At 40.0% G+C, this 22,224-nt stretch overlaps 1 protein-coding gene across 1 annotated transcript; it reads left to right on the top strand.

Moving 5' to 3' along the window:
• The first annotated feature begins 285 nt into the window (after positions 1 to 285).
• LOC144534477 (lysophosphatidic acid receptor 6) lies at positions 286 to 5,408 on the top strand. The gene is made up of 2 exons (XM_078276417.1): positions 286 to 416; positions 3,973 to 5,408. Exon 2 carries the CDS (start codon positions 3,979 to 3,981, stop codon positions 4,903 to 4,905), a length of 927 nt encoding a protein of 308 aa, XP_078132543.1. The 5' UTR covers positions 286 to 416; positions 3,973 to 3,978; the 3' UTR covers positions 4,906 to 5,408.
• The last annotated feature ends 16,816 nt before the right edge of the window (positions 5,409 to 22,224 follow it).

A 22,224-nucleotide genomic window follows, 5' to 3' on the forward strand; every position in this document is an offset into this window, starting at 1 on the left:
TTAACTGCTCCTCAGATCTGCAGGGTAAATCCAGACAGCTAGCTAGACTATCTGTCCAATCTGAGTTTTCTCTCGCACGACTATTTTGCAGGCTCTGTGCAATGTTTAGCACCGCCCATGACGATTGTGTGTGTGTGTGCGTGCGTGCGTGTGTAAGAGAGAGAGAGAGAGAGAGAGAGAGAGAGAGAGAGAGAGAGAGAGAGAGAGAGAGAGAGAGAGAGAGAGAGAGAGAGAGAGAGACGTCTTACATCTTGAGACTGATCAACTTCCTGTGTTGCATCTCACACCAAGTGTGACAGGAGTATAAGGGTGTCAGCATGCTGTGGTGACAGACACACACACACACACACACACACACACACACACACACACTCATCTTCCGCTGGATCTTCATCCTCTTTTTGATCATCCAACAGGTAAATTCTCACTGTGAGCTCATTTCTACGCGTACTGTAAAAATGTAGGCTACTGCTGCACCGCACGTGTCTGTCAAACAGGATCAAATCATAACCTGATGGGAAATGACTTGTGAGCAGGTAGATTTGCTTCATTGATCAACAATGGTGATCTATTAAGTGGCTGGTCAAATTTGAACATTTCACCAGCCATTTGGCTAATTAATAGTTAATTAAGTAAATGAATTAATCAAAAAGTTCATTTTGAACCCTGGCTACAGATAAATACAAACGAAAAGTGCTGAATGCAAATGAAAATGACTTCTTCTCACTTTCCTTTTCCATTTGTACCACCATGTGTGTTTAGCACCCAAGCAGACATACTATATATTAACCAAAGCCAAATGTTTGATAAAGTTGGGTTTCATTATCTAAAGAGGAAACAATGAAGATCATTAGATTAATTTGTTGCAGAGTGCAACAATGAATGCAACCCAAACCAGATCTGCTTTCTAGCAGGAACTGCAGGCTGAGAAACAGACCATGTTCCTCTTAAGAGGAGTCACTACAGGTGAATAGGATAACACATTACAAATAGCACCGTGAACTTATACAATCACTTACATTAAGGCATTTCTTTTGTGTATTACAAGTGTTCAAATACTCAAATGAAGCACTGTCTTATTATTAAATATATGCTGTTACTTACAAGTCCAGAAAAGAAATTTGGAAATTGGATAAAGTGAGGTTCAAAATGATTTTGTTTTATTTTGCTGACATACTATACTCAAAGGTTTTTACAGAGGGAATTTTGCATATCTCTTTCTGTCACTCCATAAATCAGAAAATACTGTCAATAAAAATAAAAAATAAAAAATTCACATGTTTTCAGGTATAGATCATCATGTAAATCAGTCTATGAATGATATATTAGAAATGAAATACAAACCTTAAGAATATAGATAGGAATGAAACTTACAAAGTCAGAAGTGAACATTCCTGGCTCAGAGTATTGGAACAAAACTCATTTTGAGAAAGCAGCCTTTATAAGATTGTATATTTTAAGATATGTAAAGTATGTTCTACTATATTGTAAATTCCATACACTTTTCAAGACACTACAGGTGAATAGGGTAACAATTTGAACTAATAATATGTATGTATGAGCAGACCAGCGTAAGAAAAGATATAAGTAATAACAATAAAAAATGAGTTCAGACGCATAATGAAGATGATGATCACAGGGAGTGATCACCTTCATGGACTGTAGAAAAGGGCGTAGGTCGATGCAGAACAACAAACATGTATTCAGCAGAGCGGTGCAGAAGAGCTGCAGCAACAGCAGATATAATCAGTATGAGCTGGTTTGCTAAGGAGGAACTGTATTTAGGGGGGAAACACATCACCAGAAATGGCTTTGCTTCATCAGTGAACTTGTGAAAAAAAACATCATGTGTTAAGCACTTTTATTCAATGAGAGTAATACAGCCGTTACTGTCGGGCAGTAACCTTGTATCTCCATAAATTTAATCTTTTTCATGTTTTTTTTTCCATAAATCAATGTTATTGGTCACCCTTTACATCTATTTGTGGGTTTTACAAATGTTTAAACAGCGACGAGGCGATTCCGTCTGACTTTGTCTGAGGTAAATAGCTCAATAAAATGTCTTCAAGTTAGCCTTTTTTCATTTGCTGAAAAACAACCGTTTTGGATATACAAGGTTTTCACCCAACAGTAAAAATATACAACATGTCTTAGCAAAGTAGGCCTGTATGACGTGGTTAAAGCCACTATAAAAGAGTTCAACAGTGTGGTTCCCGGAAGAAAAAATCCCATTCATTTTCTCCGGAAGGATTTTGATTATCAGCCATAATGATGAATAAAGAGATTGTGAAACAAAGGTTTATTCTCCTGTAACTATGATCTTATGGAGAAATACCACACTACCCACAATCTGAAGCGTTACAGCGACGTCTGGGATTGGTGGAACTCGCTATAGCGAGCTGCTACCACTGAAGTCTATGATCCTTTCTGTACACAGTCTTTTTCAAAATGTTATTTTTGCGCCAAATGTTTTATGGTCTTGATTCATTTCAGAGCTGGTTGGCTTAATTCCAGGCATAAAACTCTTTATATAACCATTTAATGAAACATCAAGGGAGATACTTATATGAAAAAAGTGGGCGGCCAATGTAGAGCTCTATTGATATTTTTAGAATAACAATGTGAGCTGTTACAAAAAGAATAACAACGTATGAAATGACGTGAAAACAATGTTTCATGTGAAAGGGATTGCTCGTTATAATGAACCTATAGAGAATTATCACCTGAATCTACAGCCCCCTTCGGTATTGCGTAACTTTTTTGTTGTTGTTGAAGTGGCATCGTTTCTAGAGCTGCTGCTCATATTTTCCTAATGGAAAGTTTTGGGCCGTTGCAGCGTTTCTGCCCTAGCCTGGAAATCCAGACCCAAATCCGAAAGATTAAGGGTCTAGCAATGAGTAATGAAAATGGCCCACTGCACGCAATTGGATAACACTAAGACCAATCACAACAATACACGGTGTGACGTATCCAGAGCGTACCCATACGTTTAGCTACCAGAGGAGCTAACTGGTGGATTAAACTCTTAGCTACCAATGGAGCTAACTGGTGGATTAAACTCTTAGCTACCAGCGGAGCTAACTGGTGGATTAAACTCTTAGCTACCAATGGAGCTAACTGGTAGATTAAACTCTTGCTGTATCCGTATCAAAACAGCAAAAACGTCCTTCTTGCAAATGAACGATTCGAGCGCCGTCTTCTGTTCCTCTTTTAGATAAAAAGCCAAGTCTAACTCGTTCATTGTAGTGGCCAAAGCTGTTTCAAACAACTGGTGTTCATCCGTAGCCATCTTGCGCTGTCGTCATCTGTTTAGCTATCTATATCAGATACACCGATGTGATTGGTGCAGCTCGGCTACAAGAGCATAGTTAATGAGCATCATTACTGAATGCCTGACCTCCTTCTTGTGTGTCGCTGCTGCCTAAAGAGGACGTAATTACCAGTGTTGTAGTACTCGAGACCGGTCTCGAGACCACTTTTTGAAGGTCACAGTCTTGTCTCAGAATCGACCACTTTTTTACTCGGTCTTGTCTCGGTCTCGGATAAGGAGGACTCTGGATTTTACTTCAAGACCGGTCAATACCACAACTGCAGGGATATCACTAAGTTGCCTCTGCATTGTCTAATTGTATGTATAACATCATCACTGTGATTGGATGTAAAGCTTCCTACAATACAATACAACCAATAACTTGACTCATTTCTAATTTGAAATCTTTTACTGTTAACCCACTCTCCCCGCCCCCCTTAACACACACTCCCAAGAAAGTGAATGCAGGAGACAGGAGAAGCTCTAGCTGTCTGGCACTGGTCTGGTCTCAGTCTTGACTCGGTTTCAACACCTCAAAGTCTTGGTCTTGACTTGGTCTTGGTGATGACTCGATCTCAGTTTAGGTGGTCTTGACTACAACACTGGTAATTACTCTCACAAAGACTTTTTCTAACCACTCTTCTCTCTCTTCTCCATCTCAGGTCATTATGTCCACCAACGCCTCCGACGCCTGTTACAGCAACATCACTGGACACACTGACTTCTTCCCTGTGTGCATGTACTCCTTTATTTTCAGTGTGGGTCTCATTTTTAATGTCCTGTCATTGGTGTTTTTCTGCTGTTTAACCAAATCCAGATCGCAAACCATTGTCTACATGACTAACCTGGCCTTAGCAGATGTGCTGCTCATCCTCACACTGCCCATGAGGATCTACTACCATCTGGGCTATCGTGGCCTTCCTCAGTGGCTGTGTGAAGTCCTTGGTTTGATCCTGAAGGCCAACATGTATGGGAGCATCTTCCTTCTCATGTGCATCTGCTTTGACCGTTGCATGGCCGTCACCTTCCCTATGTCATCTCGTGTCCAGGCAGGGAGAAAGAAAGCACCGCTGGTTTGTCTTGGAATATGGATGCTCACTTTCGGGGCCAGCTTGCCCATCTACCTTAAACAAAAAACTGTGAACCATAAGCAGTATTGTTTTGATAGCCTCCCGGTCTTTGCCATAAACCCACTGGTGGTTGTACCCACTCTGTTTGTGGGGTTTGGGATCCCGCTAGTAATCATGCTGCTCTGTTCCTGGGGTTTGATCCGTGCTGTCCGACGAAGCTCAGTGGCACAGACCAACCTGGTGGACAGTAAAAAGATCCAGAGGATGATGGCCACCAGCCTCCTCATTTTCCTACTCAGCTTCCTGCCTTACCACGCCATCCTGGGTCTCCTCTCTTTGAATAGAGAAAATACACCATGCCCCATGCAGGATGCATATCGGTACAGCCTAATGTTGGCATGTCTCAACTCAGTACTAGATCCCATTGCGTACTACTTCATTACGGACACCTTCAGGAGGAAAATATTTCCATTGAATAGTCAAAATTATGATGTGAACAACAGGAGCAGAATGCTTAACAGCTAAAAGACTGGTGGAGATCCACCCAAAAGACACTGCCATCCAACAATCTCCAAGGCCAACTGTCAACAACACAACTTGGTTTTTTTTTACTTTATGAATGCGTATGTTTGGAGTGAGATCATGTTGGCTTAGTTCCACTTTTTAACATTAAGTAACAGATTTCATGTTTCCAATGAACATATTCCGCCTGCGATCTTCTGTAGTTTGTAGGGTTCAGTTTGAGGTATACTGTTTGACCCAGACAGCGATTAAATCTGTAACCCTCCCTCAAAAGAACCATTCCATTCTTCACCCCAGTCCATGTCGGTGCCACCACACAAAAAGGGCTGCCCTCTGGAGTGTCCACAAGCCAAAACATTGATTTACAAGCCCAACAACTATGTACTTTTATATATTAATTTTATTTGTTTTTGTACAATTATACATGTATTTTCTATGGTAATGTCGATGCATTTTTCAAGTCCATCTGGAAAAGTGTTAAGCTAATAAATTATATGTAGCAGTGAGTGTTTTCTTTCGTTACCTGCAGAGAAACAACATACATTTTATATTATACAGTTAACAATTTAAAGATTATAGTTGCCGCTATATGATTAATTAAAGGATACATTATTTGTTTTGCAAAGTGTAACACGGAAACTCAAAAAAACCTAACATTCAGTATTCTAGGTTTATTCTTTCATCGAGACATAGAAACAGCAGCTGCAGAAAGCTACATCTAGGGTTTCAGGCATATAGTTCCAGTAAAGCTAAGATCCTCAATGAACCCGCTGACAGCATATAGAAAGTCAAGGGCAAGTGGGTGTGAAAGCAGCACAGTTAGCCTACTTTCAATTTAGCGTGAAAGCCACAAGGTCACATTGTTAGCATGTTAACAACCTAACCAGATAAACTGACACAGGCCTCAAATTATTAGCTACCATGCCAACAACTGGATTAAGTCAGAGATGAAGTAAGAATGACTCTTAAAGGTGTAGGTCAACATTTTTGGAAATGTGCTTATGTCTGTCCAAAATTAAAGAAAAATACCCCTACCAGCATCTGTAATGCTCACTGGTTAACATGTATCTCATTTGTTTACTAACAGAAATGCAATATATATAACGTATGACAACCTGTAATTTGAGGGGGAGTTACCCTGAAGGACAAATCCCATTAAAACTGAAAACACAAGTCCAGTAAACTTGAAATCTTCTGACGTGGCCTTGGGATCTTACTGTAGCTTTATTAACCTAAATGCTTTTCTGCACAGTTATAGGTGCTTTTAGCTTTATATGTCCAAATATCGTTTTGTCTGGCATGTGGGTTTAAATACTACTTGCAGTAGTATTGGACATTGATCTAATCACTTAATTAAAAAACAAGGCAACAGATGTTGTGGAGCGACACAGTCATAATCCATCTATATATCTATCTATCATGGGTTTACATGGGTGTAAACTGGTGTGCACAGACAAAAAGAAAAATGAAGTGCAACTCTTTCTCTGCGTCTTATGTTGGACTTTTTTACACAACATGCCGGCTAACATGTAAGTAAACCACAAGTTACTGTAAAACATAAAAATCAGAAATCCCTCTACATCTAAAGGCAGGATGTGGTCTATGTGGGACATGGAATATAATTAGAGGGAGTTCAGTGGCACAAAAGTGTTTACAGTAATACCGTAAATAGAAGCTTGTCAAACTCAACATCACTAAGGGCCACACCGGAAAATGAGAATCACATCTAGGGCCAGACGTGTAGAGTTTGTTGACATGCTTTCATTTCATCAAAAAGTAAAATATTTTTGAATGTATTGTATGTTTCATATAGCCTATTTGGTCCACATAAAGCGTCTCAAATACTGCGTTGAGTTTTGTGAATTTGCAGTTTGAAAAACCGTTTCCTGTCTTCTTGGTTTGGCACACAACTAGGTGCGCCAAATTTTATTGTGAACCTAAATTGATATGCGGGCCATATCCAAATTTGCGATGGGCTGGATTTGGCCCGCAGTCCTTGAGTGTGACACCTGTTCTCTAACCTCAGGCCGTTAGGAGCCTACAGTCAGGGGCGCCGTATAGGGGGGAAAGTTAGGACAATTCCAAGGGCCCATGACTGACAGGGGCCCAAAAAAATAGGTAAATAGGTAAATAGAGAATCCAGGAGAAGGTGCGCTCAGCGAGAGGTAAAGGACTAATGACTGAACCTGGTAAGCTTTTTATCACTTCCTGATTGGCAACAGGTCACATGACCACATGCACAAATCAGCTGGTTTCCCACACAAGTAAATGCATAAAAAAGAATTTTGCTCCCTGACTTTAGCCCCCTCCCAGGCAACATGTGTACCGCCCTGGGTGAGGAGAAGTGCTGTCTTCAAGGTAAACTCAAGAAAAAAAACAACAACCTCTTCAACTGATCTCATTCCATGACCCCCAAGCTTTGTGGAAAGGTATGAAATGGATAAATCACACGCATCGCCCCATGGGCATATGATATGTTTGTAAAAGGATTTACTGAATTGTAATATGGAGTCAAAATTGATATTAAAAGATCCGTGGGTCGTGGGTGATTTTGAGATCCTGTTTCCTCACCGCCTCCTCAAAGAGCTCCTGTAGAGCAGTTGATGGCATTTGGCCGATTATTTTTCCAGCCCTTTTTATCAAGTTTTGGAGCTGTGATTTTACTTTAATGGACAGGTTACCGAACCAAGCCAAAATGCCATAACGAACAATACATTCAATGGCTGCCTTGTAAAACAGTAGCATGATATCTTTGTCCATAGAATGATTTAGTGTTTTCATTTTGTGTGGATGCATCATTTTTTAGGCCATAATTCCGCTTTTATTGCTGATAGTTACCCACTCTGTAATATTGCCCAGTTGCTAACATTGTATATTTAGGCAGCTGAATATTATTGATGTCAGCCATGGCACACACTATACTTGCTCACACTAGCCAACCACAAACACACAAACGAAGCTTGTACAGAAAAAACTGTATCAGGAACTGTTGTACAAGATGTGCAAGAAAAAAGAAAATATGCTGCATATGTATCAGCCTCAAGGGTCATCCAGTCTCTCCTCTCTGTCTGGCCACAACATTTTATCGACATCACACCTGATATCCTCCCTTGCAGTGCAACGAGGGAAAACCCCTGGCATAGCAGCCAAATATCATCAGGGTCAGCTATAGTTTTGACGAAGCTCAATACTCATTCGAAGCCATTTTGAATCTAACTTGAGCATGTACTCGGCTGTGAGTTTGTGGGATGATGGAGGAAGTTGAAGTGCTTATCTCAGGGGTGGTTAGGGGTTGTGGCTGACACAGGCTGATGTGTAAAGCCATTGGTTCACATATTACATCATAAGAAGCTGATCTTGCAGACATAGGAACCTCTAACATGAAGATGAACATGAACATGAATTTCCCCAGTGGGATAAATAAAATCTATCTTATCTTATTTCATTCTGAAAGCTCCTTAAAACACACACAAGAGAAACAGAGACACAGCGTCACCTCACTTTGTTATTTACCTTGATTTTATATTTTGTTCAATTTTGCTATTTTATGTTTTGCTTATTGTCTGTTTATTTACATTGCCAAACTGAGAGCTGCTAAACTGTGTGTCGTTGTTGAAAACAATGACAATAAATATATATTCTATTCTATTCTATCTATTCTACAAACGTGTAGCAGTGTGTAATTACAGGACAGGAACAGCTCTTCTGTGTTTGCAGCCCTGCAGTGTCTGCTTTTGCTTGTGTCTGCACAATTTGAAGAGATGTATGTACAGTGGGGAGAACAAGTATTTGATACACTGCCGATTTTGCAGGTTTTCTCACTTACAAAGCATGTAGAAGTCTGTAATTTTTATCATAAGTACTCTTCAACTGTGAGTGACAGAATCTAAAACAAAAATCCAGAAAATCACATTGTATGATATTTAAGTAATTAATTTCCATTTTATTGCATGACATAAGTATTTGATACATCAGAAAAGCAAAACTTTGGTACAGAAACCTTTGTTTGCAATTACAGGGATCATACGTTTCCTATAGTTCTTGACCAGGTTTGCACACACTGCAGCAGGGATTTTGGCCTACTCCTCCATACAGACCTTCAGGTTTCGGGGCTGTCGCTGGACAATACGGACTTTCAGCTCCCTCCAAAGATTTTCTGTTGGGTTCAGGTCTGGAGACTGGCTAGGTCACTCCAGGACCTTGAGATGCTTCTTACGGAGGCACTCCTTAGTTGCCCTGGCTGTGTGTTTCGGGTTGTTGTCATGCTGGAAGACCCAGCCACGACCCATCTTCAATGCTCTTACTGAGGGAAGGAGGTTGTTGGCCAAGATCTCGCGATACATGGCCCCATCCATCCTCCCCTCAATATGGTGCAGTCGTCCTGTCCCCTTTGCAGAAAAGCATCCCCAAAGAATGATGTTTCCACCTCCATGCTTCACGGTTGGATGGTGTTCTTGGGGTTGTACTCATCCTTCTTCTTCCTCCAAACACAGCGAGTGGAGTTTAGACCAAAAAGCTCTATTTTTGTCTCATCAGACCACATGACCTTGTCCCATTCCTCCTCTGGATCATCCAGATGGTCATTGGCAAACTTCAGACGGGCCTGGACATGCGTTGGCTTGAGCAGGGGGACCTTGCGTGTGCTGCAGGATTTTAATCCATGACGGCGTAGTGTGTTACTAATGGTTTTCTTTGAGACTGTGGTCCTGCCGTGTAGTTCTGGGCTGATCCCTCACCTACTCATGATCATTGATGCCCCACAAGGGGAGATCTTGCATGGAGCCCCAGACCGAGGGAGATTGACCATCATCTTGAACTTCTTCCATTTTCTAATAACTGCGCCAACAGTTGTTGCCTTCTCACCAAGCTGCTTGCCTATTGTCCTGTAGCCCATCCCAGCCTTGTGCAGGTCTACAATTGTATCCCTGATGTCCTTACACAGCTCTCTGGTCTTGGCCATTGTGGAGAGGTTGGAGTCTGTTTGATTGAGCGTGTAGACAGGTGTCTTTTATACAGATAACAAGTTCAAACAGGTGCAGTTAATACAGGTAATGAGTGGAGAACAGGAGGGCTTCTTAAAGAAAAACTAACAGGTCTGTGAGAGCCGGAATTCTTACTGGTTGGTAGGTGATCAAATACTTATGTCATGCAATAAAATGCAAATGAATTATTTAAAAATCATACAATGTGATTTTCTGGATTTTTGTTTTAGATTCCGTCTCTCACAGTTAAAGAGTACCTATGATAAAAATTACAGACCTCTACATGATTTGTCAGTTGGAAAACCTGCATAATCGGCAGTGTATCAAATACTTGTTCTCCCCACTGTACATGACAGAGCAGCACGCACTGTAATCATGTCTGTGGTTTCCTGTGTGTGTGTGTGTGTGTGTGTTTGTGTGTGTGTGTGTGTGTGTGTGTGTGTGTGTGTTGTATGCTTGACCTAAATAAAATAAAGATCTCAGGGCCCAAACATAAAGGCTCCATGGCTGCAACAAATGTACGCTCTGCTAGTTAACTGTCTATTTGCAATGCACACGTTTGTAAAGGAACTTGGTGAATCGTGAAGTGGGTGATGGTGAACAATTCTGCACAGCAGCAGTATGGAGCTACATCTGGGCCAAAAGGTTTGATCATTTCAAAAATAAAACTGAAACTGAGAGATCTTGAAATCTTCAGGTTAAAGTGACTATATGTAACTTTTTAATATTTCTGAAGGTTTGTCATTTTTCACACAATGGTCTTAAATGACTGTATCAGACGAGACTAACAGTGAGAAGAATGCCATTTTTATATTATATATATTATTTGCCCTTGTCCCCCTGTAATGTTACTTGGTTAAAGCGTACTTGGGTTTCATGAAAAGCGCTATATTAATCTAAGTTATTATTATGTTCGTTGCTACAAAACTCTCTTAATGCTTTGGCTTGTGACCCAGTGACAGTGATACCCGGTTTAGCTCACGAGACATCCAAATGCAATACTTGAAATGCAACGATGCATCCGTAATGTATTCTTTTATTGTAATGAATGATTTTTTGTATGAGCAAAACATTCATCTGATGAACTCTCCATAACAATAATTCATAGACCTTTACGACAGCAGGTGTGGTAAAAACACTACCGCTTTTGTCCAAAACATAAACTGAAAGTTACATATAGCCACTTAAAATATTATTTGGATTCAGTTCTGAAATTCTTTTGAATATATTATTTATTTTCATGTTTGACTTTCATATACAGTATATTTTGATATTTCTTAATCTGAGAACATAACATCTGCAACTGAAAGAAATAAGACCTCAAATGGCAAAATATATATGAAAATGAAAGATGAAAATAAATACTGAAGAACTGAATCAAAATGATATTTAACCTAAAATAAACTTTGCCTACACTTATTTTTAGTTGGAATGCATTGTTGTATTTTTAAAAGTTCAAGATCAAAACAATCAGTTTAAAAAAAAAAGTTCTTTGAATTATTTAAACTTTTGGCCCACATTTAGCTCCATATAAAGGTCTTGTCAAAATACTACTGACTGTACATTTTCTGGTTTCATCAGCAAATGTAACAAAACATCTGTAAAAATACTCCCATGTTTATAATAATGTAGATACTCAATATTTCCTGCAACAGTTCTGAGGAAGCATACTGGCACCTGAAGTAGTCTACCACCGGGAGTCACCAATTCTCCAACTCAACACAGATGATCAAAAAGACACAGTGCCAATCCCAACTGTCTCTGGGATTGTCTTCCTAAATGCAATGAGGCAAAAGGAACATGTATGCACTGTGTCTGGGAGTGTGACAAAATGAAAAAACATTCAGGAGGGAGGTGATCAATAAAACTATGTTCGTCTTGTCTTCTTTGAACATTCCACTTGACCCTAAGATGATTTTGCTGCACCTGTATCCAACAAATCTGAATCTGAAACCCCAAGAATATAATAATATAATAGAAAATGGAGCCACCTACAATTGGTGCTTGGATCAAGAATATGGCGCAATGTATGTCCATGTAAAAATGTATGTATGTACATATATATATATATATATATATATACAAAAGTATTCCTGCCAGTATTCCTGCCAGCTTCAGGGTCCTTGAGACGTAACTGGGCTATGATTGCAGGATGCTGATATAAAGCCCTATGTTAACCGTTAACAGTGTTGTCTTCCCATCGACCATGAACTTGAAACTTACATTTTTGGTGCTTTTTTTTACATTTTGTCGCTTTTTCTGATGCCTTTGACACTTATTTTACAATGTTTTTGTCACTCATTTCATTTTAAATAAACCTAATTTATATGACATAATACGTTTTTTTTTTTTTTTTTTTAAAACAAATTATGAATTATTTTGACTAATAGTTAAGATCAGAGGATGTTGAGTGGATCAGAGACGGGTACCTGTCAAAGTTTAGTCTTGATACTGGTTTGAAAGCCATTTAAACTTTTTTTTTTTTTTTTTAAAGCTATGAAATTGAATAAAACACCCATAATGCAAAGAAAGTAATCATTAATTGTACCTGCGAAGAACGTTGTATGGGTTCCATACATCCATGCATCCAGGTTATTTTTGGGCAATTTGGTTACAAGAAACCCATATTTCTGTCATAAAAAACTTTGAAAACGGGTCAAATTTGACCTGAGGACAACACAAGGGTTAAGGTTTGTTTTCAAAAGAGATTTGAGGACTTTCAAAAATACTCTGCTTCTGACTGGCTAGTACTCCTTACCTAGGTACTGTCAGGGCACGCCCTCATACTCTGCTTCTGACTGGCTAGTAGTCCTTACCTAGCTACTGTCAGGGCACGCCCTCATACTCTGCTTCTGACTGGCTAGTAGTCCTTACCTAGGTACTGTCAGGGCACGCCCTCATACTCTGCTTCTGACTGGCTAGTAGTCCTTACCTAGGTACTGTCAGGACACGCCCTCATACTCTGCTTCTGACTGGCTAGTAGTCCTTACCTAGGTACTGTCAGGACACGCCCTCATACTCTGCTTCTGACTGGCTAGTAGTCCTTACCTAGGTACTGTCAGGGCACGCCCTCATACTCTGCTTCTGACTGGCTAGTAGTCCTTACCTAGGTACTGTCAGGGCACGCCCTCATACTCTGCTTCTGACTGGCTAGTAGTCCTTACCTAGCTACTGTCAGGGCACGCCCTCATACTCTGCTTCTGACTGGCTAGTAGTCCTTACCTAGCTACTGTCAGGGCACGCCCTCATACTCTGCTTCTGACTGGCTAGTAGTCCTTACCTAGCTACTGTAGCTAAAACAGAGAGCTCAACACACAGGGTGAAAAGAGGAGCTGCAGCAATGTGTAGTAGCCTACAACAAAAAATATGGTGTTTTCTGAAAATGTAACTATGTAAACCTATTCTGGTACAACCTCTAAATACAATTATGAACCTGAAAAGGTGCAGTACTTGAGTAAATGTACTTAGTTACATTCCATCACAGCATATAGGCTCCTCTATGAGAGGCTCGTTAGAATGGGACAAAGACAGTAGGCTGTGTGGAAGCACAAGAGGGGGAGGTCGGCTAAACGGATTGGAGGCGCTGCCTGTCTGCGGGAAAGCGGAGGAGGGGGGTGGGAATGAGGAGGAGGACCGGAGGGATTGATGAAAGCACCGCGGAGGTTTCAGATGACCGCTCCGCGCTGCACGCGCTGCTTCTGCGTCAGGCGGAGAGACTGAACGGGCAACAGTGTCTAACGAGACCACGGTAGGCTATGAAGTCTGGGAGTTTGACCACAAGCCCGGGAGTTTAACAGACTTTTTCAGCGGTCTTCTGCTGGAATTCCACTGGAGAGCAACTACAGGTCCAACAGCAGGAGCTCAGTTTTTGACGACACAGTCCACGTCGACGTTTTGAAACGAGGTGAGTCTACATCATATTCAAACATTTAGGATAACAGTAGGCTAATGTAGGCTGGGGGAACAGGGTCGCGTGCGTCAAACTGGTAGGCTACATTTCCCTTCAACATAAATTGTTAGGCTACATGTCCACTTTGGAGTTCAAACACTTAGCTAATGGGGTAAATGTCATTTCAGACATTTAGACTTTATGTAGCCTATTATTGTTATTATTGCAAATCTCACGCCAACAACCGATACCGCACGGTGGGCTCGCGACTTCTTTTAACCCAATGTGTTGTCCTTCCAGCTCAAAAATTGAAAATTGACACTTTTTTTGTCACTTATATTGACGCTTTAAAAAAACTAAAACAAAAACGTCTCTCCGACGTTTTTTTTCTCAACATTTTTGTAGCATTTTTCAACGTTTTCTGCGCTTTTTCCACCACTACCACCAGTATACACTAACAATTTATTACCACTATTTTCATTTTTGGAAATTATGGTCAATAAACCTCTTGTAGGGTATATGAAATGATATCTAACTTTTGAGTTAAAGAAGCAGAAAGTATGAATTATTTTGACTAATATAAGATCAGAGGATGTTAATGGATAATCACAGACTGTCAAAGTTAAGTCAGATTAATGCTATCAAATTAAATAAAACACCCAAAATTCAATAAAAGTAGTGAACTGATCCCTACATTTGACTTGTTTCATGGAACCTTCTGTGTTACTTTTGGGCAATTTGGGTAAAAGAAACCCAAATGTTCTGATATAGAAACTTTGAAAACGGGTCAAATTTGACCCGAAGACAACAAATAAAACTTAATCCAACATTCACAAACTTTTATTTTGTGATAAAAAAAATGTTTTTTTTAAATTCGTCATCACCACCCACCCAGACTAAATCAAGAAAAGATGACACAATAACCATATGTGTGCTTACTGGGCATTATACTGTATACAAGCCCATACTAAACAATAACAAAATAGACAAACTGTAAACAAAATAAACCTATGTATAATGACAGCACCATAAGCCCATTATACACATCTCCCCCCAGCACAAAGTTTCTTAGGAGCCTTCCTGAAAGCTCAGGTAGCCTAATTTCCCCATTTTTCATAACCTTTCAACATAACCACACTTTTGTTTTCTAATAGGCTAGCCTACTATCTACTGAGCACAGTCAAAAAACAAGAGATTTAGCAATCAAATCTGACCATGAAATATTAGCCTGCATTCACAAAAAAAAGATCATTAACACATTAATAATAAACTAACGAAGAAAGAAAATACAATGTCGTTCACAACGATGTCTTCTCCATTTCGTAAAACAACAGGCAATAAGAACCAGCTTATGATTATAATTGGAAAAGTGTAGCCTATATTGCTGCATTTATTGCAGCAGGCTTTACCTAAGGCTAAACTAAGGGGCCATCCACACGGAGACGCTTTTTGATGCAAACGCACGTTTTGCATTGTTTGGGCCCCTCGTCCACACGAATCCAGTAAACACACTGCCTGAAAACGCACTTTTTTGAAACCGGGTCCCAGAGTGAAAAAATTCGAAAACGGCTCTCTTTTGGCTTTGTTTGGCTGGCGAATACGAATACGTCCGTATCGATGATGTCATCGCCACACCCCTCGACCTCTAGTGCACGGCCACACACAACTTCACTCACTGCGGTGAAGCTAAGTGAGCATATCCCATCTCAATGGTCAAACCAGCTCACTTCATCTAGCTAAATAGTTTGTCTCTGCTCCCTGACATTTCCCTCTGCTCTGCCGGTCCTGGATTCTACACAAGATATATTGCTAACGTTATGTAGCTAACGTTAAACATCGCTAAAGCAGCTACATTACTTTAACGTTAGCTGCTATGGTTATTTGTTTATAAAGTGGAAGTAGACAACTTATCCACTAGCTAGCTAATCTGTCTGCTTATCAACTCCTTGAACGGATTATAGTAACTTTTAGCACGGCTTATTGTAGAACGGCTACTGCAAGAAAAACGTGTAGAATATCAAAAAGTCATTGGATCATTGATGTTTGTTTGACTGCCGATGTTAGCTAGTTAGCAGCACGCTGCAATCATGTCCGATGGCAGACAGAATGGCAAAATAAAAAGCAATCCAACAGCACATTATACAATGTAAACAAAGACACGTTTCCTTGTGGAGGCCTTTATGAAATGAGCAATTATTATTATTATTATAGTCCATGGATGTATTAAGAGAACGTTAGTCTAGCTAGTCATGTTATGATGGGAAGTGACGATGCTCTTCTTCAACGTTTTTTGGTGAATTTCTGTAGCAGAAACAGCGCCGCCTATAGGCCTGGAATATGAAGTAGCGCGTTGAGTCATTTACAAGTGGATCCGTTTGGACGTAACTATTCTTGAAACGAATCCAGGGAAGACGGGTAAAAAAAAATGTGTTTTGATACGTGTGGACGTGGCCTTAAAGGACCCCTAAACTGACACAAATTAGACCATGGACCCCCATGTGATTTGGTCCCAGGTTCCCACATCTGATAGGATTTTTGCTTTTACATGTTTTATTACAGAACGTGTATGAAACCCGTTATCCAAATAGTCATACATATTGTCATTGTGATACGTATGGATGGAATTATAGTGAAAATAAATTATTCCCTTTTTGCTTGTGAACCCCTGGAATCCCCTCAAGGACCCCTGGGGGTACCCCAGACCACACTTTGAAAACCACTGAGCTAAAATACTGTAGCTTAATGCCAACACAAGAGTTGTTTTGTTCTGAAAGCTGTGACAGGAAGTCGCCTGTTTCATGTTGCCTCTCAGAGTGTCACTCTAAACCTAGTCTTGCATTGCCAGAACTAGTCCAGGCTAGTCCACACAGCATTCCGGGATGGGAAAAAAACGTGCTCTGGTTTATTGGCATTTCTTTAAACCAATCACAATCGTCTTGGGCGGAGCTAAGCTCCGCACGGAGCCCCGGTGCCTCTGCAAAATAGTCTCAGGAAGGAACATGTTTTGGTGGAACGTGTACGTTCAAAAGTAGTTTTAGTCGTGCGACAGAAAACTCCGATTGGACAGATAGTCTAGCTAGCTGTCTGGATTTACCCTGCAGAGATCTGAGGAGCAGTTAACCATAGTCCTCAGAAATCCACCAGTTTAAAATTACAACACAAAGAATGTGGAAGGAAATGGACATCGGCGGAAAAGAAGGACATCTGGCGGAATTTTCGGCGGCACCGGAGCAATCCCCTAAGTGGAACGTCGTGGATATAGACTACTCTAAACCTAAACCAGTAGCTGTGTTCGAAACCGTTCCCTCATTCACTCACTCACTATTCCCTACATAGTGTTTATTAAATAGTGAACTATATAGGGAATGACCAAACGAGATTTTGGACACTCACTGAAAACACATTGTTGCGTGGAAACATACTGAAACAAAAATACTTCTAATACGTCCCTGAAACAAACCGAGCACCCAGGAGGATAGTAAAAGGTTTTATATTATATTTGTTGCATGTTACATTTCCACTGTTTAGAAACTAAATTTAAGCCCGCTCCCTTTTCCTTTTTCAGTTTTCGCGGTGACTTCTGCTTCTTGTACTGCGTTGCATTGTGGTATACGGGAGTAAAGTGTAGGGTACATCATATGTACTCAAGTTAGCAGTGCATTGTGGGTATTTTATAGTGGACTATATAGTGAATGAAATTAACCGCGGAGAATTCGAACACCACTGCAAAATGGCGAACACATTATTTAGTGCACTATTTCCATGATAGGGAACGGTTTCCAACACAACCAGTGTTTCTGAAATGGGGGTAATAGTACTCCTGGAGGTACTTTGGAGTACTGCAGGGGGTATGTGAGATTTATTTATGCATAATTACTAAAATAATTATACCATAATTACAAATAAATGTAGTGATGGAGTCTAAATATTTGAAATGTAGGCTAGCATTTAAGGGTTTTTCAGTTACAAGGTTGTTGTTTAGCCTAAAAAGGTGCAATGTTGTACCTCTTTAGGCTTTTGTCTTCGACCGAAAATGTTTTGCGCTGTTCAGGGCTAAAAAAAAAATGTTTCAAAAGGGGTGAAAAAAGTTTGAGAACCACAACTCTAAACCAATGGATATGTCTAAAGCCTGCCTGTTACAACAACATTTGGGGCGGTTTACTCTGTTAATCACTTGTAAGACCACACTGTCTCCTGGTTAATTAGGGCACATAACTAACATGGAGCCTAGAAATGAATTTATTGTCTCTCTTCTTTAAAAAAACAAACCCTGATCAGTTCATAACTACAGTAATTGTCATTGCCCTGCTTGTCTTGCCTGTTTGGTATATCCTCAAGTAGAGCTGGGCAATATATCAATATTATATCAATATTGTGACATGAGACTAGATATCGTCTTAGATTTGGGATATGGTAATATCGTAATATGGCATAAGTGTGCATACAGTAGAATTATATCATTTTCTGAACTTACCAGACTGTTGTAACTGTTCTATTATTTGCCTTTACCCATTTAGTCATTATATCCACATTACTGATGGTTATTTATCAAAAATCTCATTATGTAAATATTTTGTAAAAGCACCAATAGTCAACACTACAATATCGTTGCGGTATCGATATCGAGGTATTTGGTCAAAGATATCATGATATTTGATTTTCTCCATATCGCCCAGCCCTATCCTCAAGTACACAGAGCACTTGTCGTCTTACTGTCCAGGCATTTTGGTCCAACGGTTTGGGGAAATCTTGTTTGACTGATCCTGTAGCATTAACCCGGCCTGACCGCGCCAGGATAATACGCCAGGTTACTGGATGAGAGCACCAGAAAGATCACCAGAATGGATCAGTAGCTAGGATTTGTCACTGGGAAGAACCTCATTTGAGTCGTTTCACATTTGTGGTGGAGTAGCCTACATACAGTCAATTTACTGTTTCAAAAAGCTTATAATGGATTTTAAGATGCATGACATTTATTCCACCAGGGCCAAATGCCCTCTCTTGAAAGATCGACCTCCCTAGCAATCCTTTCCATAATGTTGTCAGACACTTAATATAATATAATGTAATATACAAATAATCTGAGTCTGTCAGTGGCAAAACGAGCACTTTTGTGAAGGTACAGTATCTCACAAAAGTGAGTACACCCTCACATTTTAGTAAATATTTCATTATATCTTTTAATGGGACACTGAAGAAATTACACTTTGCTACAATGTAAAGTATTAAGTGTACAGCTTGTATAACAGTGTAAATGTGCTGTCCCCTCAAAATAACTCAACACACAGCCATTAATGTCTAAACCGCTGGCAACAAAAGTGAGTACACCCCTATGTTAAATTCCCATAGAGACAGGCAGATTTTTACTTTTAAAGGCCAGTTATTTCATGGATCCAGGATACTATGCATCCTGATAAAGTTCCCTTAATTAAAATAGACCCCCATCATCACATCCCCTTCACCATACCTAGAGATTGGCATGGGGTACTTTCCATAAAATCATCTCTCTATGCAAATCAAACCAGCTAAGAACAAATTGTTCTTCTCTACAGTGGCGGCCTGGCACTAGTTCTCCCTTCCATGTGAGTGGTTAATGTTTAACGGATGACCTGAGCCGGACTATAGGTGTGGAAACAAATGTCTACTTATAATTACCAATGCAAATAGTTCACAGTTGAAATTCAAAACGTTCACAGTGAGCCAAAGTATTATTATACAAATTTGAGGACAAAAATAATAAACCCTCGGCACCTTCTCTTGGCTCTGCATTCAGGCTTCAGAAAATCTAGTCCGTGACCGGAGACTTCAGCCAATCACAGATCATTTCAGACAGAGAGAGAGTGTTCCTATTGGCTGTTCTGGGCATGCATTACCCATACGACAAAGACGGGAGAGGGAGAGCTGCAGGAAGAGGTCTAACTCTACTTCAAATTCAGTTTTTGGGCATTCTACCCACTGCAGCTTTAAATGTGTTTAGGTTGGGGTGCTGGATTTGAGTATAAAGGATCTGTCTTTATCCCTGTCCCGGGTTTTGTCTGTTTTATACAAGTGTGTGCCGTTAAATAAATTTAAAATCAACCAATATATCAAAGCGTTTTTAATGTGTTCTTGACTATTGCATGACTGAATGTACTCGCTTGTGCAACTCTATCTGTGACTCAACAGTGCCATGTTATTTTGCTATCAGCAATGGATGGTCTTTTCAGAGTGTGGGAGTGTGAAGACACGTTGAACTGCCAATGTTTGGGAAGTTTCAAAACAGAGCTGGAAAGGGAGTTTAAAAAGACTGAAATCTAGGAAGGGGGTTATAAACTGTGGCCTAACTATCCTTGTGTTCCTTTTTTTCAGAGTGTAAGTGAGTGAGACAGAGAGGCAAGAAAATGACAGGGGGTCGGGGAAGAGAAACCACGGCATGGTTCATGCACAGTCTCAGCAAGCGTGCATATGCAAATTAATTAAGATGCAACGCGTGCGTCTTATCAGGGGAAGTTCTTCTACTTCTTAAAATCTGAAATGTTAATTTCCCACATTCTAAAGATGGAACTGTGTCGGCTGCTGCTTCTTCTTGATGACTTGTTTGTCTGCGTTTTGCAATTACTTCCTCTTCTACATCCTTTCAAAACACACCCGCAATCAGACAGCAAGTGTATTTATATGATAAGGAACAAGGACACACACACACACACACACACACACACACACACACACACACACACACACACACACACACACACAGTGGCCTTGTTGTGTGCTGCTGTAGCCCACTACTGTGAAGGAGAGCAACTTGTGCCAGTATGTACCGTAGACATACAGTCTAAAGATGGACACTGTACAAAAGTGAAGATAAAATATCCCGGATACAGGAGCTGACATCTTATTATTTTGGAGCCAGAGTCTGTGCAGTTTCACCCTGTTTTTAAATCATCAAATTACTAATAAAAAACAAACTTATCAGGAAAATGAACATAGAGCTGGTTGGAAATCGGCCAACCGTTCACCACTAATACTAGCAATAAGGGTCAACTTTTAAGGCGAAAACACGGACCAAAACACCCAAAAACCATAAACCCATTATGAAAATGTTTACTGAGGTAATAAATCAAGTGCGAAGTAGGGTCATTTTCTCATAGACTTCTACAGAAACTGCCAACCAGTGGAGTCGCCCCCTGCTGGAAATGAGATAGAATGCAGCTTTAAGGCACTTCCACATTGGCTTCACTTAGTTATAGACTTTGGTGGAAAAAGTATTCAGATCCTTTACTTAAGTAAAAGTACTAATACCACACTGTAAAAATGTTACTTAAGTAACAGTAAGTAAGTATCATCAGGAAAATGTACTTAAAGTATTAAAAGTAAAAGTACTCAATGCAGAAAACTCCTCCTAACAGTTCTGTCAATCAACTAAGTGTTTAATCAGCGAATCAGTTCAGCTGGACTTGTAGGCCGTTATATTGTTGGCTAGTTTAATTTATAATAAAACCTTTATAAACTACATGTGTTTTGTGTGCAAAAATCTTAATTTGTAAAGTAACTAGTAACTGAAGCTGTCAGATGAATGTAGAGGAGTAAAAAGTACAATATTTCTCTCTGGAATGTAGCGGAGTAGAAGTACAAAGTGGCGTGATTACGGAAGGCTTGTATCATGTGGACGCGCCGTCAGTGTTGTTGTCATTACACAATTCCTCATGAGGGAGACAGAAACACTAAATATACAGTATCTCACAAAAGTGAGAACACCCCTCACATTTTAGTAAATATTTCATTTTATCTTTTAATGGGACAACACTGAAGAAATTACACTTTGTTACAATGTAAAGTATTAAGTGTACAGCTTGTATTAAGTGTACAGCTTGTATTACAGTGTAAATGTGCTGTCCCCTCAAAATAACTCAACACACAGCCATTAATGTCTAAACCGCTGGCAACAAAAGTCAGTACACCCCTATGTTAAATTCCCATAGAGACAGGCAGAGTTTTATTTTTAAAGGCCAGTTATTTCATGGATCCAGGATACTATGCATCCTGATAAAGTTCCCTTGGCCTTTGGAATTAAAATAGCCCCCCCCCCCCCACATCATCACATCCCCTTCACCATAACTAGAGATTGGCATGGTTTTATTTCAGTTAGCCTAATAGCTGGTTTGATTTGCATAGAGAGATGATTTTATGGAAAGTACCCCATGCCAATCTCTAGTTATGGTGAAGGGGATGTGATGATGTGGGGGGGACTATTTTAATTCCAAAGGCCAAGGGAACTTTATCAGGATGCATAGTATCCTGGATCCATGAAATAACTGGCCTTTAAAAATAAAAATCTGCCTGTCTCTATGGGAATTTAATAACAATTTAACATAGGGGTGTACTCACTTTTGTTGCCAGCGGTTTAGACATTAATGGCTGTGTGTTGAGTTATTTTGAGGGGACAGCACATTTACACTGTTATACAAGCTG

Source organism: Sander vitreus, chromosome 19 (assembly GCF_031162955.1).
Source record: "Sander vitreus isolate 19-12246 chromosome 19, sanVit1, whole genome shotgun sequence".
In the NCBI taxonomy this organism is placed as follows: Eukaryota; Metazoa; Chordata; class Actinopteri; order Perciformes; family Percidae; genus Sander; species Sander vitreus.